Source organism: Mandrillus leucophaeus, unplaced genomic scaffold (assembly GCF_000951045.1).
Source record: "Mandrillus leucophaeus isolate KB7577 unplaced genomic scaffold, Mleu.le_1.0 Scaffold246, whole genome shotgun sequence".
Classification (NCBI taxonomy): Eukaryota; Metazoa; Chordata; class Mammalia; order Primates; family Cercopithecidae; genus Mandrillus; species Mandrillus leucophaeus.
In genome coordinates, this window is record NW_012102543.1 from 863103 (window position 1) to 879394 (window position 16292).

General features: G+C 44.4%; 1 protein-coding gene across 4 annotated transcripts in view; it reads left to right on the forward strand.

The window, feature by feature from the left end:
• Positions 1 to 16292, forward strand: part of ZFYVE1 (zinc finger, FYVE domain containing 1) — an 82920-nt gene that overhangs the window by 51654 nt on the left and 14974 nt on the right. For 2 of the 4 annotated variants that reach the window (XM_011983107.1, XM_011983108.1), the window contains exons 3-4: positions 2638 to 3142; positions 7612 to 7826. In XM_011983107.1, the coding sequence (XP_011838497.1) occupies positions 2638 to 3142; positions 7612 to 7826 (720 nt within the window). Of the gene's footprint in view, positions 1 to 2637; positions 3143 to 7611; positions 7827 to 13647; positions 13780 to 16292 lie in introns of those variants that run through there. The other 2 variants (XM_011983109.1, XM_011983111.1) reach the window with 2 other exon arrangements.

Below are 16292 nucleotides of genomic sequence, written 5' to 3' on the forward strand. Positions count from 1 at the left end.
CTCAGCCTCCCAAAGTGCTGGGATTACAGGCATAAGCCACCATGCCTAAATGAAATTTGTATTGTTTCTATAGGGAAAATATTTTACACTTTAGCCTCTCCATATGATAATTGGGGGTGGGACGTAGGTACAGAACTCTCACTTGTCCATGTTAGAAGCACATTTGGAGGGCTGAATTATTAATAAATACTTTGGAAATATACAGTATATTACAAATTCCATAATTATAATTGTGAAAAGCATTTTAATGTCTTTAGACGAGATTGGGCGTGTTCAGGGTGGTATGGCCATAGACAATGTCTTTAGAATAAGAGAAATGTGACTGTATTTTGCATACTTTTCTCATTGTTTCAGTCTAAGGTTAGGTAAGTGAAAAATAAAAGACCACTGTGGATTTTAGGAATATCTGCTATCATAATAGTTTTTCTCCACTAAAAAGCTGATTGAAATGATTCAGGATATATTTTCCAATAGAATCTTTCAGATGTATGATTCCCTTCCAATTTGCTAGTCTTATCTATTTTCTGACCAATCCTAACAAGTCAATAGGGAAATAGTATAGTGAAAAGAAAAAAAACAACCAATACTAGGTCAGTAGATATTACTTCAATACAATGAACATCATTTCGCAACAGCAGGAATATGCAGCCTTGCTGTAGCATTCAGAGCCCCCTCTGAAGTTTAAGAAAGATTTAGGAAGACTGTGAAAGGAGGAAGTGGCACAGGCATGACAGAAGACAGTCAAGGCATAGATAGGAATTTCTGCCGAGTCAGGTCAAAGTAAGAACATAAGAAATGTCCCAAAGGTGAGAATAACCGACGCATACTGAAGTAAGGGGAGGAAGTGGCTCATTCCTTTTTATGACTGCGTAGTAACTCAGTGTATGGATATACCACATTTTGTCAGTTGATGGGTATTTGGGCTGTTTTCACTTCTTTGGCTGTTGTGAATAATGCTGCTGTGAACATTGACGTACTTAGAAGATTTGTGTGGACATGTGTTTTCAGTTCTCTTGGGTATATAGCTAGGAGTGGACAAGCTGTTTTCCGGACTGGCTATGTGATTTTACATTCCCACCAGAAGTGCATGAACGTTGTGATTTCTGTACATCCTTGCCAATGCTTGTTGTCTTTTTTTGTTTGTTTTTTTTGTTTTTTAGAGACAGGGCTTCTGTCGTCGGTCACCCAGCCTGGAGTGCAGTGGTGCAATCATGGTTCACTGCAGCTTCGAACTCCTGAGGTCAAACGATCCTCTTGCTTTAGCCTCCTAAGTAGCTAGGACCGCAGGCGCATACCACCATGCCCAGCTAATTTTAATTTTTTTTTGTAGAGACAGAGGTCTCTCCATGTTGCCCAGGCTGGCCTCAAACTCCTGTCCTCAAGCTGTCCTCTCTTTTTTGCCTCCCAAAGTACTGGGATTATAGGCGTGAGCCACCGTGCCCAGCCGTTTGTTGTCTTTTGGTCGTAGTCGTTCTGGTGGATATGCAGTGATAGCTCACTGTAGTTTTGATTTGCATTTCTCAGTGACTCAGGACTTGGAGCATCTTTTCAGATGCTTACTAGTTGCTTGCATATCTTTTGTGGAGAAATGTCTATTCAGATTCTTTGCCTACTTTTTAATTGGGTTGCTTATCTTCATTGTTGAGTTGTAAGATTTCTTTGTATGTTTGGAATACTAGTCTTATTAGATTTATTTTATGTTATGTTATGTTATTTTATGTTATGTTATTTTGTTATTTTATTTTATTTTATTTTATTTGTTTGAGACAGGTTCTTGTTCTGTCACCCAGGCTGGAGTGCAGTGGCACAATCTCGGCTCACTGCAGTCTGCCTCCTGGGTTCAAGCAATTCTCCCGCCTCAGCCTCCTGAGTCGCTGGGATTTCAGGCACGTGACACCACACCCGGCTAATTTTTGTATTTTTAGTAGAGACTTTTATTTAGTTTCACCATGTTGACCAGGCTGGTATGGAACTCGTGATCTCAAGTGATCTGCCCGCCTGGGCCTCCCAAAGTGCTGAGATTACAGGCCTGAGCCACCTCACTTGGCCCCACCCCCCTTTCTTTTTTTTTTTTTTTGAGGCAGGGTCTCATTCTGTTACCCATGCTGGAGTGCAGTAGTGCCATCACAGCTCACTGCAGCCTCAAACTTCTGGGCTCGAGGGATCCTCCCTCCTCAGCCTCCCGTAAGTGCCACTGTTACATGGTGAACCACCACACCTGGCCTTATCTGTTTTTTCTTTTGTTACTTGTGCTTGTGTTGTCCTATCTAAGAAGCTATAGCCTAATCCAAAGTCACAAAGGTTAATTACTTTGTTTTCCTCTAAGAGTTTCATGGTTTTACCTCTTTTTTTTTGGTTTTGTTTTGTTTCTTTTCTTTTTTTCTTTTTTCTTTTTATAGTTTTAGCTCTTTTCATGGCCACTAAGTTATTTCCCTGACTAAAGCTTCAGAGGTTCCTTTGAGCTGTTTGCTAAGGGTGGAGGTGGGAGCTATTATCCTGCAACTTCCTTTCTTGACAATTCAATCAAGTTCCTTGTCCCTGCGAAGCATTTATTCTTGTAGGTGTTTCTAGTGCTTTTACAGTTTCTCTACTTCATAGTCTTTTTTTTTTTTTTTTTTTTTTTTTTTTTTTTGGCAGGTAACAAATGAAGAGGACTTCATTAGAAAATTGGACTGCAAACCTGATCAGCATCTGAAAGTGGTTTCCATTTTTGGAAATACTGGCGATGGAAAGTCTCATACTCTCAACCACACTTTCTTTTATGGTCGTGAAGTCTTCAAGACCTCCCCTACCCAGGAGTCCTGCACTGTGGGAGTGTGGGCAGCCTATGACCCAGTTCACAAAGTAGCAGTGATCGATACGGAAGGGCTCCTGGGGGCCACCGTGAATCTAAGCCAGAGAACACGGCTGCTGCTTAAGGTCCTGGCCATCTCAGACCTCGTCATCTATCGAACTCATGCAGACCGGCTGCATAACGACCTCTTCAAATTCCTTGGGGATGCCTCAGAAGCTTATCTGAAGCACTTCACCAAGGAGCTCAAGGCCACCACTGCTCGCTGTGGCCTGGATGTCCCTTTATCCACCCTGGGCCCTGCAGTTATCATCTTCCATGAGACTGTGCACACCCAACTACTGGGCTCTGGTGAGTGGATGGGGTACAGTGTCACAGCTCGACCTTTATGGGTACAAGGAGGCAGCTATTTGGGCTGCAATAGCAACTTATTGGTAGTGGATTACCCAGAAGATTTCTGTCCAAAGAAGACACGGAAAGTGTTGGAAGGAGGATGGAGTGATCAAACATGTCAAGCTGCTCATAGGTCAACTAGAATAAAGATTGAGAATTGCCAATTGGCTTTGACAATATATAAGTCCTTAGTGATCTGGGCAAGACCTGTTCCCTGAGATGGTGGGGGGTAAAAGCTTGATCAGAGTGGGATCAAGAGAAAATAGGAGGAGGCCAGGTACAGTGGCAAGTGCCTGTAATTATAGCTACCTGGGAGGCTCATGTGGGAGAATCCCTTGAGCCCAAAAGTTAGAGGTCAGCCTGGGCAACATAGTGAGGCCGTGTCTCTAAAAAAATAATAAGATTAGGAGAAGAAATTCTGTGGTGAGTTTATTGGGCTCTTTGACAGAGCTATACAGCTCTTTTCTATAAAGCAAAGAAGAACAATGAAATTGTAGCTGGAGGCTGATGTGGGATTTCAAGGGATTTTTCTTTTTTAAAATTTAAGATGTGAGGTATTGCAGATATTTATGTACGATGAGAGTGATTCATTAGAGAGGGAAGAATGTAGATGTAAGAGAGCAGAAACAGCTGGAGCGATGCATGAGTGGAAGGGTTCGCCTTAGGACCATGGACAGTTCATCCATAACACTGGGAAAGAAAGTAGAAGATATGGACATGGTCGCAGATAAGTAGATGGTGTGGACTTGGGAAGCGTGTGTGTGAGTTCTTACTTGTTTTCTTAGAGAAATAGGAAGCAAGATCGTCACCTGAGTGGTTGGAGGATGAGGGAAAGGTGCAATAACAGGTTAGATTGGAGGGGAGCAGTAATTTTGGCCCCTGAAACAATTGCAGTCTTCACTTGTTCATTCAGTCATCAAAGTTTATTGAGTGCATATGTCATGTGCTGAACACTGAGGCACAGAGCAGAAAAAACACTTCTTGTCTTTGAAGAGCTCACAGTCTAGTTGAGGCGACCACACAGTGTTCTGTTCTGTAGTAGATGTAGGTACGGAGCTGTGGGAGTCTGGAGCAGGGACGCTATACATTACGGAATCTAGGAAAGAGGAGGCGACATTTGAGCTCTGAGAGACTTGGCTAGATGGAGGAGGGGAAGAAGATGCTCTAGGAAGAGCAAACTCCTAGTAGCGTCAAGGAACAAGTTGTGTTCAGAGAACTGCAGGTAGGGCTGGGTGTGGTGGCTCACATCTGTAATCTCAGCACTTTGGGAGGCTAAGGCAGGAGGATCCCTTGAGCCTGAGGGGTTCAGGCTGCAGTGAGCTTTGATCGTGTTATTGCACTCCAGCCTGGGCAATAGTGAGACCCTGTCTCAAAAAAAAGAAGGAAAGAAAAAAGAGACAAGGGAAGTAGTTCTGCAGTGTGCTTCCAAAATTCCATTCTAACTCCCTTTGATGTATTCTCCATGTAGCATCCAGAGTGATCTTTTCAAAAGCTTAATTTACACTTCAGGTCATGTAATACTCCTGCTTGCAACCTGTCAGTGGCTTCTGACTACATCAAAATAAAATCCAAACTCCTAAATGTAGTGCCATCACTAACTCCTGCCTTTGTCTCTGACCTCCTCTAGTTACCCCTCTTCATTCTCCCCCTGCCCACTGAATGCAGCTCCTCCTCTGCCACCCCCACTGCCTTGTCTGAAGCATGGCTTGTGTGGGAGGGAATGATGGAGAGACTCAGGGATCAGATCATGGGTGGCCTTGACTCAGTTCTCAAGTATGGCAGGAGTCCATGAAGGATCTTAAGCAGAGAGTGAGATGATCAGATCTATATTTTCAAAAGATTCCCTGGCAGCCTATTGCAGCATGACTAAGGCGGGGGGACTGGTCAGCAGGATGTCAAGTCAGTCAAGTGAGAAGTGGTTGGGATTCAGCCAGGGCGGTGGCAGTAGGAGGGAACTGGACAGAGCAGGCCATAAAAGAGGTTAAATCTGAAGGACTGCACCAGTTGATTCTGGTGGTACCAATGACACATGCCCTATAGAAGACAAGACATGTAAACGTTCCCCAGTGAAGGAGCAGATTAATTAGCAGGTGCCTTGAGGAAAAGGAGAGGAGGTGAGAAGTGCTGACTTTCAGCTGCCTCCTGTGATCAATACTTTTATGCCACTTTGGATCTTTACAGTGTTGGTGAGGGGAACGTTTAATTGTCAGTTCAGGATTTTGAAATAACCAGCCCCTTAAAAGGTATTGTATTTTAGGCTGAGCGTGATGACTCATGCCTGTAATCCCAGCACTTTGGGACATTGAGGCGGGAGGATCATTTGAGCCCAGGAGTTAGAGACTAGCCTGGGCAAAATAGCGAGACTCTGACTCTACAAAAAATTTAAAAGTTAGCCAGATGCAGTGGTACATACCTGTGGTCCCAGCTCTTTGGGAGGCCGAGGCAGGCAGCTCACCTGAGGATCAGAGTTTGAGACCAGCCTGGCCAACATGGTGAAACCCTGTCTCTACTAAAAATACAAAAATTAGCCAAGCGTATGGTGGTGGGCACCTGTAATCCCAGCTACTCAGGAGGCTGAGGCAGGAGAACCGCTTGAACCCTGGAGGTGGAGGTTGCAGTGAGCGGAGATTGCACCACTGCACTCCATCCAGCCTGGGCAACAGAGTGAGACTTTGTCTCAAAAAGTAAGTAAGTAAGCAAATAAATAAATAAATAAATAAAAAGGAAATTAAAAAGTCCTTTCAACCTTTATCATCAAAACATTTATTGAATCCATCTGCACTATGGCTGCCCAAGTTTCTGGACACATGGTGAGAGTGTGGACAAACAAATACCCTTATACATGGGTCGTTTGCCCAGAGCTTCCTCACAAAAGATCAGCATTTCCAAAGTACAGAGAATTGTAAAAGTTCCTCAGTAAGGTGATTAGTTAAGTATATCCATAGGATCAAAGACTGTATTGCTGCTTTTCAGTGTATTGTGACAAGGACGGGTACTTACAGTATGTTATTAAGTGAGAAAAGAGCAAGTCGCATATATATGTTGCTAAGTCTGTAGGAAAAATGTCTGAAAGGGCCAACATTGAGCTGCGGTTACTTTCAGGAAGTAGGTGAGAGCAGAGGGCATAATTTCTTTCCTTTTATGCTTCGGCACATCTAGATTTTTCCCACAATGAATGGGTTTTTGGGAAAAAAGACTCCTCCCTGAAGTATAATGTGCGTATAGAACAGTGCACATCGTATCAAGAGTATCATGTGATGAGTTTTCACTGCCTGAATGCCCCTGCGCACTCAACACTAGACCTTGGGACACCAGCCCTCATAGAAGCCCTCCTCATGCCCTTTACCAGGAAAGGGTAACCTGAGTTCTGACAGCATAGATTAGTTCTGCCTGCTTATGTACTTCGTATCTATTGAGTCAGAGTATCTTCCTTTTTTTTTTTTTTTTTTGGGGACGCAGTCTCGCTTTATCACCCAAGCTGGAGTGCAGTGGTGCTATCCCAGCTCACTGCAACCTCTGCCTCCCGGGTTCAAGCAATTCTTCTGTCTCAGCCTCCTGAGTAGCTGGGATTACAGGTGTGCCCCACCAGGCCTGACTAATTTTTGTATTTTTAGTAGAAATGGGGTTTCACCACGTTGGCCAGGCTAGTCTCAAACTCCTGACCTCAGGTGATCCACCCACTTCAGCTTCCCAAAGTGCTGGGATTACAGGTGTGAACCAGTGCACCCACCCGTATCTTACTTTTTTTTTTGAGACGGAGTCTCCCTTTGTCGCCAGGCTGGAGTGCAGTGACATGATCTTGGCTCACTGCAACCTCCACCTCCCAGGTTCAAGCGATTCTCCTGCCTCAGCCTCCCGAATAGCTGGGATTACAGGGGCCTGCCACCGCTCGGCTAACTTTTGTATTTTTTAGTAGAGATGGGGTTTCACCATGTTGTCCAGGATGGTCTCCATCTCTTGACCGCATAATCCACCCGCCTCGGCCTCCCAAAGTGTTGGGATTACAGGCGTGAGCCACCGCGCCCAGCCTTGTATCTTACTTTTATAATGAAAGATTTTTTTGTTGTTGTTTGAGACAGAGTTTCACTCTTGTCTCCCAGGCTGGAGTGCAGTGGTACGATTTCGGCTCACTGCAACCTCCGCCTCCTGGAGGAGAATCACTTTTCAAGTGATTCTCCTGCCTCAGCCTCCGGACTAGCTGGGATTACAGGCCATGCAGCACCACGCCTGGCTAATTTTTTTGTATTAGTAGAGACAGGGCTTCACCATGTTGGCCAGGCTGAACTCCTGACCTTGGGTGATCTGCCCACCTTGACCTCCCAAAGTGCTGGGGTTACAGGCGTGGGTCACTGTGCCTGGCCTACTTTTCTTTTTTTTTTTTTTAAATGTCTCTCACTACCCATGTGCCTGTGTTTCTGCTTGTATAGATCACCCCTCAGAGGTGCCAGAGAAGCTCATCCAGGACCGGTTCCGGAAGCTGGGCCGCTTCCCTGAAGCCTTTAGTTCCATTCACTACAAGGGAACCAGGACTTACAACCCTCCCACGGACTTTTCTGGGCTTCGGCGTGCTTTGGAGCAGCTACTAGAGAATAACACCACCCGCTCTCCCAGGCACCCGGGAGTCATCTTCAAAGCCCTGAAGGTCAGTTGGCTTGTGCCCCAAGGGCTTCTCATTGGGGTGCCAGTGGGTGGCGAGAACACTCAGTTTGCCAGCTTTTGTGGTGCTAGTGATTGGAAATCTGGGTGGAAAAAGGTTGTAAGAAGCGGAAGCACATGAATGGAGTCTGCACCTGTCAGATGCTTTCATCTTGCCAGGAGTGCAAATATGGGGAAGTCATGAGTGATAGTAAAAAAAAAGTGCCTGATCCTCAGCTAGGAGAAAAACCAGGCTCTTAGAGAATAGGAAGAAGCACTCATTTCTGGCTGGTGTGGCTCAGCCCTGGCGAGTTGGTGTCATGTTGAGTCTCACTTAATCTGGGCAGCCTTTATGCTTTTCTTAATGTTGACTCACTGTTTTTTTCATATCTAAATTAATTTATTCATAGAGGAAACTTTTTGTTATCATTAAAAGTGGAAAACTAGTATCACAGGTAGAATTTTTTTTTTTGTTCCGGGGGCGTTTAGGAGCAGAGGTTTAATAGGCAAAAGACAGAGAAAGAACAGCAGCTCTCTCTCTCGTGAGAGAGAGGGGGGCACCTGAATGGGACTTCCCCTCAGAAGTAGAAAATTACCAAAACAAAACAGAAAAATAGATACACAATAACACTACTATTTATTATATACCAGAGTTCAGAGTACTCTATATGGATTAGTTCCCTGCATCCTTACACCAACTCCTTAGTACTGTTAACATCCTCATTTGCAGATGAGGAAGCGGAGGCACCAAGAGATGAAGTAATTGGTTATACACAGTTACTGAGTGACAGCAGGCCTAAACCCTAGCCAGTTTATGCTAGAGCTCCTTCTCATAACCATGAAGGCTGTACTGCCTCTCAGCAAATAAAATTGCATGTTATTCCTTCGCTAGAGACTTACGCATGGAAGGTTCGAGACTGGGGCCTGTTTTTTCTTTCTTTAAGAGGGAGATTTACGGCCAGGCGCGGTGGCTCACGCCTGTAATTCCAGCACTTTGGGAGGCTGAGGCGGGTGGGTCACTTGAGGTCAGGAGTTTGAGATCAGCCTGGCCAACATGGTGAAACCCCCTTTCTACTAAAAATACAAAAAAATTAGCCGGGCATGGTGGTGCACTCCTGTAATCCTAGCTACCAGGGAGGCTGAGGCAGGAGAATTGCTTGAACCTGGGAGGCGGAGGTTGCAGTGAGCTGAGATCACCCTACTGCACTCCAGCCTGGGAGACAGAGCGAGATGCTGTCTCAAAAAAAAAAAAAAAAAAAAAAAAGAGGGAGATCTGGCCTCTTAAAGAGAGGTGGAAATTAAATGAAAGCATACTTAAGAAACAAAGTACTTGTTATATAGTAAAAATGTTCAGTGAATGTTAATTGTGAGTAATATTAAGGAAAAACTATGGAAAATGATTACATTTGAATAATTCATGAAATACATACATTTCCAATTAGAATTTGAAGTTCAAGTGCACTTAGTTGTATTGGCTAATAATGTCCTTGTAGTGGCTCAAAGGCAGTCAAAGTGGAAGATTACACTTACGTAATGCAAACATTCTGAAAAGACGCTGAATCAGGCAAAGGGGCTGTAAATCTGATCACTGTGCATTAAAAGGCAAATAGGCCAGAGGCTGGATTATAGCAGCCCCTTTGCTCTTCTGGAAGCTAACCCAGATTAATGTTTAAATAAGACCATCAGGGACACTGAGCGCTGTAAACTGTAATTAGTGCTCAGATATTTTTTTCCCCTCAGGAGTCTTGGATGTCCTACCTCAGGCCAATTTATTACCGGCTTTGAGAAAAATAGTTACACTGTATTCTTCCAAGATGGTAAGATTCACCAAGCTTTCTGTGATTAAAATGAACCTGGTCTGTCCGGTGAGGTGGCTCATGCCTGTCATCATTCCCAGCACTTAGAGAGGCGAAGGCAGGCAGATCACATGAGGCTAGGAGTTCGAGGCCAGCCTGGCTAACATGGTGAAACTTGTCTCTACTAAAAATACAAAAATTAGCTGGGCGTGGTGGCGGATGCTTGTAATCCTAGCTACTAGGTAGGCTGAGGCAGGAGAATCACTTGAACCTGGGAGGCGGAGGTTGCAGTGAGCTGAGATGGCGCCCCTGTACTCTAGCCCAGGCATCAGACCAAGACTCCGTCTCAAAAAAAAAAAAAGAGAAAAAACGCTGGGCGTTGTGGCTCATGCTTGTAATCTCAGCACCTTGGGGGGCGGATGGATCACTTGAGGTCGGGAGTTTGAGACCAGCCTGACCAACATGGAGCAACCATGTCTCTACTGAAAATACAAAATTAGCTGGGCTTGGTGGCGCATGCCTGTAATTCCAGCTGCTCGGGAGGCTGAGGCAGGAGAATCGCTTGAACTTGAGAGGCGGAGGTTGCGGTGAGCCGAGATCTCACCATTACACTCCAGCCTGGGCAACAAGAGTGAAACTCCATCTCAAAACAAAAAAAGAACCTGGTCAGCTGGAATTCTGATGATTCCTGGTAACTGGCATCCCCCAAATTTTACCAAGATCTGACGTTTTCTATTCTCTGAGTTGTAGGGGCTATGCTGTACTGAGCTGTGGGACTGACTGCTTTTGTCTATGGGAAGGAGTCATTTGTTTAAGCTTGCGATTTGGGTTCTCCCCAGAGAATTGTGCAGTTGTTGCAGTTTACCTAAATCTTTGAAAAAATTGGTTTTGTACTTTTTTGTTTTTAACATCCTTTAAATTAAAAATGCTTAATTCTCTGGTTATCACTCTAATAGCCACCTTTAAGGTCTGCCTTAGGCAAATTGACCAAGTAGAGTTTTATTGTTGTTAAAATAGACTCTAAAGTTTTCATAGTTCACAGCAGTGTATAATATAAATGGCTGTGTTTTCTTCTCCACTTATTTTTATTTTGTTTTACACTGTTGTATTAATTTTTTTATTAGTAGCTTTGAGTCCTTTTGAGATAGAAGAGTTGGGGTGGGTATAAACAGATAAATGATACATGCCAGAATAATTTGTTTGGCTTCTTGAATCTACCATTTTTTTTTCTTTTTTCTTTCTTTTTTTCTGAGACAGGGTCTCGCTCTGTCACCCAGGCTGGAGTGCAGTGGTGCGATCACAGCTCCCTGCACTCCAGCCTCTCACAGCCACTGCACCAGGCCCCAAGAGCTTTTAACTCCATGCTGTATTCCTTCCCAATAGTTATTTCACTTCTAAAGAGGTCAGAGGATGTGACCATTTTAAAAGGTTCCTGATACATACTGTCAGTTATCTTTGAGTATTTGGTTATTTTAATTAAAAAAGAGACATCATTTAAAAATTATAAAAGCAATGCATGTTCATGATAAACAATTCAAGTACTGCAGAATGTATGAGACTTAAGTCCCCTTTCCTTCCCCTACCTCCCCCATCCTCAGTCTGTAGAGGTAACTCTTAATACTTTCTCACATAAGTGTCTAGAAATTTTCATTGCTATGTAACCACATGCATACATATTTGTTTATAATGTATGTTTTTCTTCCTGAATAAATGGGATCATAGTAAAGTTAAATCCTTTTCCCCTGCCCAGTATCCTTTTCTACCTCTGCAGATAACCATGATTAGTAGTTTATTATATATGCTTATAGAAATTGCAAATGCTGGCTGGGTGCTGAGGCTCACACCTGTAATCCCAGCACTTTGGGAGGCTGAGACAGGCAGATCAGGAGGTCAGGAGTTCAAGAGCAGCCTGGCCAACATAGTGAAACCCCGTCTCTACTAAAAATACGAAAATTAGCCGGGTGTGGTTGCGGGTGCCTGTAGTCCCAGCTACTTGGGATGCTGAGACAGGAGAATGGCTTGAACCCCTGGAGGTAGAGGTTGTGGTTTGCCAAGATTGCGCCACTGCACTCCATCCTGGGCGACCAGCAAGATTCTGTCTCAAAAAAAAAAAAAGAAATTACAAATGCTGTAAAAGTACATGTGTGTGTATGTGTATATATTTATCCTTCATAAATGAGATCATACCATTTATACTATTCTATAATTTGGTTTATTTTCACTTCTTTTTTTTTTTTTTGAGACAAAGTCTTGCTCTGTCTCCTGGGCTGGAGTACAGCGGCACGAACTTGGCTCACTGAAAATTCTGCCTCCCAGGTTTAAGTGATTCTCTTGCCTCAGCCTCCCAAGTAGCCTGGATTATGGGCACACGCCACCATGCCCCGCTAAGTTTTGTATTTTTAGTAGAGACGGGGTTTCATCATGTTGGCTAGGCTGGTCTGGAACTCCTGACTTCAGGTGACCCACCTGCCTCCTCCTCCCAAAATGTTGGCATTACAGGTGTGAGCCACCATGCCAGGCCCAAAATGCCTGATTATTTTAAATTTTAAATGCCATTAGTATACTTAAAAAAAAAAAAGTTATTAGGCCAGGTGCAGTGGCTCACGCCTGTAATCCCAGCACTTTGGGAGGCTGAGGCGGGCAGATCACCTGAGGTCAGGAGTCCAACACCAGCCTGACCAACATGGCGAAACCCCGTCTCTATGAAAAATACAAAAATTAGCCAGGCGTGGTGGTGTGTGCCTGTAGTCCCAGCTACCCGGGAGGCTGAGTCGGGAGAATCCCTTGAACCCCAGAGGCGGAGGTTGCAGTGAGCCCAGATCGCGCCACTACACTCTAGCCTGGGTGACAGAGCAAGACTGTCTCAAAAAAAAAGAAAAAAGTTGTTAGCTATATCTTATTTATGAAGTTCTACCTGATTGATGCAGTACTCTATTGGATTCAAAGGGAGTTGAAGTACTACTTTTGTGTTTATTATTGACCAGGAAATGTGGATTTGGAAATGTGATGAATGAGAAGGAACAGTGTTTGGTGCGCACACACGCATGCACGTGTGTGTGTGTATGTGTGAGACAGAGAGACAGAGAGAGCTGTGCAGCTATTTTCTGCCCTAGTGGCTTGCTCATACATACCTGGGAGTGGTTTCCCTATTCCTCCTGCTGAAGGATCAGTTTTGATGTCATTCAGCCACACTGTTGTGCAGGCCCAGGCCCCTTTTTTTCTAGCTGGCTTATGTCCCATTTCTTGACTCCTTTGCTCAGGGTCCACGGTAGCAACAGCCCAGATGCCTACAAGCAGTGCATACCTGCACTGAGCAGATAAACCTGTTTACAGGAAACAAATGCTCAGGTTTCTGTCAAATAGAGGAATTAATATTCAATACTGGAATTGAATATTGAGTTAACTATGGTTGTCTGCACTTACAGTTCTGAATAATTGGGAGAACCATTTCATAGTTGAATTTGTATAGGTTTTATGTAATTTTGTCTTAATTTTTTTTTTTAAGACAGGGTCTGGCTCTCTCCCCCAGGCTGGAGTGCAATGGCATCATCTAGACTCATTGCAACCTCTGCCTCCTGGGCTTAAGCCATCCTCCCACCTCAGCCTCTCAAGTAGCTAGGACTAATAGACACATGCCACCATGCCTGGCTAATTTTTGTATTTTTTGTAGAGACAGGGTTTTTGCATGTTGCCCAGGCTGGACTCAAACTCCTGAGCTCAAGGTATCTGTCTGCCTTGGCCTCCCAAAGTGCTGGGATTACCAGGAGTGGGCCACTGTGCCCAGCCTTTATGTAATACCTTCTATATGTAGAAACTCTTGACGTTCCAATTCTGTCACATCGGGAAGCATTTATAAAGTATTTACAAAGTTATATTTTGTTGGAGTGTGATGTCATTGATTACAGAAGTGTGTCTATTTTGAGTCAGGAAATTCACTGCTAGCCCTTGATGACTGGGGCCAGCCCTACAGATACAATAGAAAGAGCCACACTGTTGTCAAGGCAACTAAAGTTCAAGATCATCTGGTCTCTAGGCAACCTTTTTCAGACTTGCTTCAGATGCTTTCCCAAGCTTTCTCGGGGTAGGTGGGCCCTTCCCTGTCTTTTCTTCCAGCTTTGGGATCTCAGGAGGAGGAGAGCCCAAGAAACTGTGGAATGATGTGAGGTTTGGAATTTTTGAACCTGCTAATAAGTATATGGATCAGGTGGTATGTAAAGAAAAATCAGGGCTGGGCGCAGTTGCTCACGCCTGTAATCCCAACATTTTTGCAGGCTAAGGCAGGTGGATCACTTGAGGTCAGGGGTTTGAGACCAGCCTGGCCAACATGGTGAAACCCTGTCTCTATTAAAAATACAAAAAATCAGCCGGGCATGGTGGCACGTGCCTGGAGTCCCACCTACTCGGGAGGCGGAGATTGCAGTGAGCCACGATCAGGCGACAGAGTGAGACTCTGTCTCAAAAAAAAAAAAAAAAAGAAGGAAAAGTTAATTAGATTCTAAAGGAAGACAGTTTCTCTCTACCCTCGTATCTAAAACATGCTGATGTTGGATTTTTTTTTTTTTTTTAAACAGTTACTGTTACTTTCCCACACTCTTGATTCTTGTAAAGCCTCCTAAAACTTGTCAAGGTCTGATTCATTAGTCAGGCTGTGACTTGTGAACGAGTGAGATGCTTGTTCTCTTACCTCGTATGCAAGAGTGTGGGTGGCCAGCATCTGAAGGCTGGCTTGCCTGGAGTTCTTCTCTTTCTTATGTCATAAGAGGTTGCCTGTTACCTTGGATAACATAAGCCAACCGTTCATTTGTCTGGGGCAGGGAACGATGGCATATGTACTGTGGCAAATCAGGCTGCAGATTGTTTCACACCTTGCCTTGAGATACTTACAAATGCCCCCATTTCTCTGAAGAACTTTCAGAGAAGTGAACCAGGTCACTTGGGTTGAAACAGTAAGAACCTTATGCTGAATTGGATCCTAATTTCCCATTTACTGGGGGTTGGCATCCTCTGTGAATTCAGCCCAGCTGTTGCACTCATGCCAAATTTGATATTATTTGTCCTTAGGAAAACCAATACTTAGGCTTGCCTTTCAGTTACCTGTTTAAAAGAAAAACTCTGAGGCTAAAAATTGCTATTCTTGGCTGGCTCACGCCTATAACCCCAGCAGTTTGGAAGGCTGAGGCAGGAGAATGGCTGAGTCCAGGAGACCAGCCCAGGCAACATAGTGAGACCCTGTCTCATTTAAAAAAATGAAAAAAAAAATTTTTTTTTCTATTCTTTCTTTTTTTTAAAATAATAATTGATATTTTTTGGTGTTCCCTATACCTTCTATAGTGGCTTCTATATTCCTTAGCTGTCTCCTCTTTTTTTTCTTTCTGTATCATCTCATTAGATACTTCAGTGTCTTGGCCAGGCACGGTGGCTCACGCCTGTAACCCCAGCACTTTGGGAGGCTGAGTTGGGTGGATTACTTGAGGTCAGGAGTTCGAGACCAGCCTGGCCAACATGGTGAAACCCTGTCTCTACTAAAAAAAAAAAAAAAAAAATATCCAGACATGGTGGTGGGGGCCTGTAATCCCAGCTACTTGGGAGGCTGACGCAGGAGAATCGCTTGAACCAGGAGGCAGAGGTTGCAGTGGGCTGAGATCAAGCCACTGCACTCCAGCCTGGGTGATGGAGTGAGACTCTGTCTCAATAACAAAACAAAAAACAAACAAAAAGTATTGGGGCTTGGTGGCATGTGCCTGTGGTCCAGCTACTTAGGAGGCTGAGGGAGGAGGATTGCTTGGGCTTAGCAGGGTGATGCTGCAGGGAGCTGTGAACCTGCCACTGCACTCCAGCCTGGGTCACAGAGTGAGACTCTGTCTCAATAAAAAACCTCCCTTTTCCCATCAGGCTGAGGCAGGAGAATCGTTTGAACCTGGGAGGCGGAGGTTGCAGTGAGCCAAGATCATGCCATTGCACTCCAGCCTGGGCGACAGGGCGAGTTCTGTACATATCTGTTTGAGAAACAACCTGGAAAGTTATTGGTAATTTGGCCAGTTAGGGAGTAGTTAGCCTTAAATTTGAGAGGACCTTTGGGGATGGGATGAAAGAAGCCTAGGGCAAAGGCAGGGCCAAGAGAGGAGGAGGGCAAAGGTTGGTTTGTGAAGGGGAGTTGGTACGGTGCACTTATTCCGGCAGTTCTGGCTGAGTACCTGTTAGTACCTTTGCTAGGATTTGCAGGAGGATGCAAAGGTAGGAAGCTGCTTTCACAGTATATATGATCTAGTCCTGGAGATAAAATACAGCAGGCCCATAGCTTTGCATCATTGCCTAATTACTTAATACCGAGTTACAGTATTGAGTACAATGGGCCTTCAGAAAAGGCAGAGAGTGATGTGGTTGAAGAGGTTTCACTGGAAGAGGTGAGACCGCAAACATCCCTGAAGAATGGGTCTCATGCAGAAGCAGGACAGAGAACGCTGTATAGGCCGAGATGTATAGGCCGACGTGTAATTCCACTTGCCTTGCTTCTCATTTATTCTCAGCATTTCTATATATTCATTAATACCCTCTTTCAAGATCTTCATGTTTTCACTTTTTTTTTTGAGACGGAGTCTCACCCTGTCACCTAGGCTGGAGTGCAATGGCATGATTTTGGCTCACTGCAACCTCTGCCTCCCGGGTTCAAACGATTC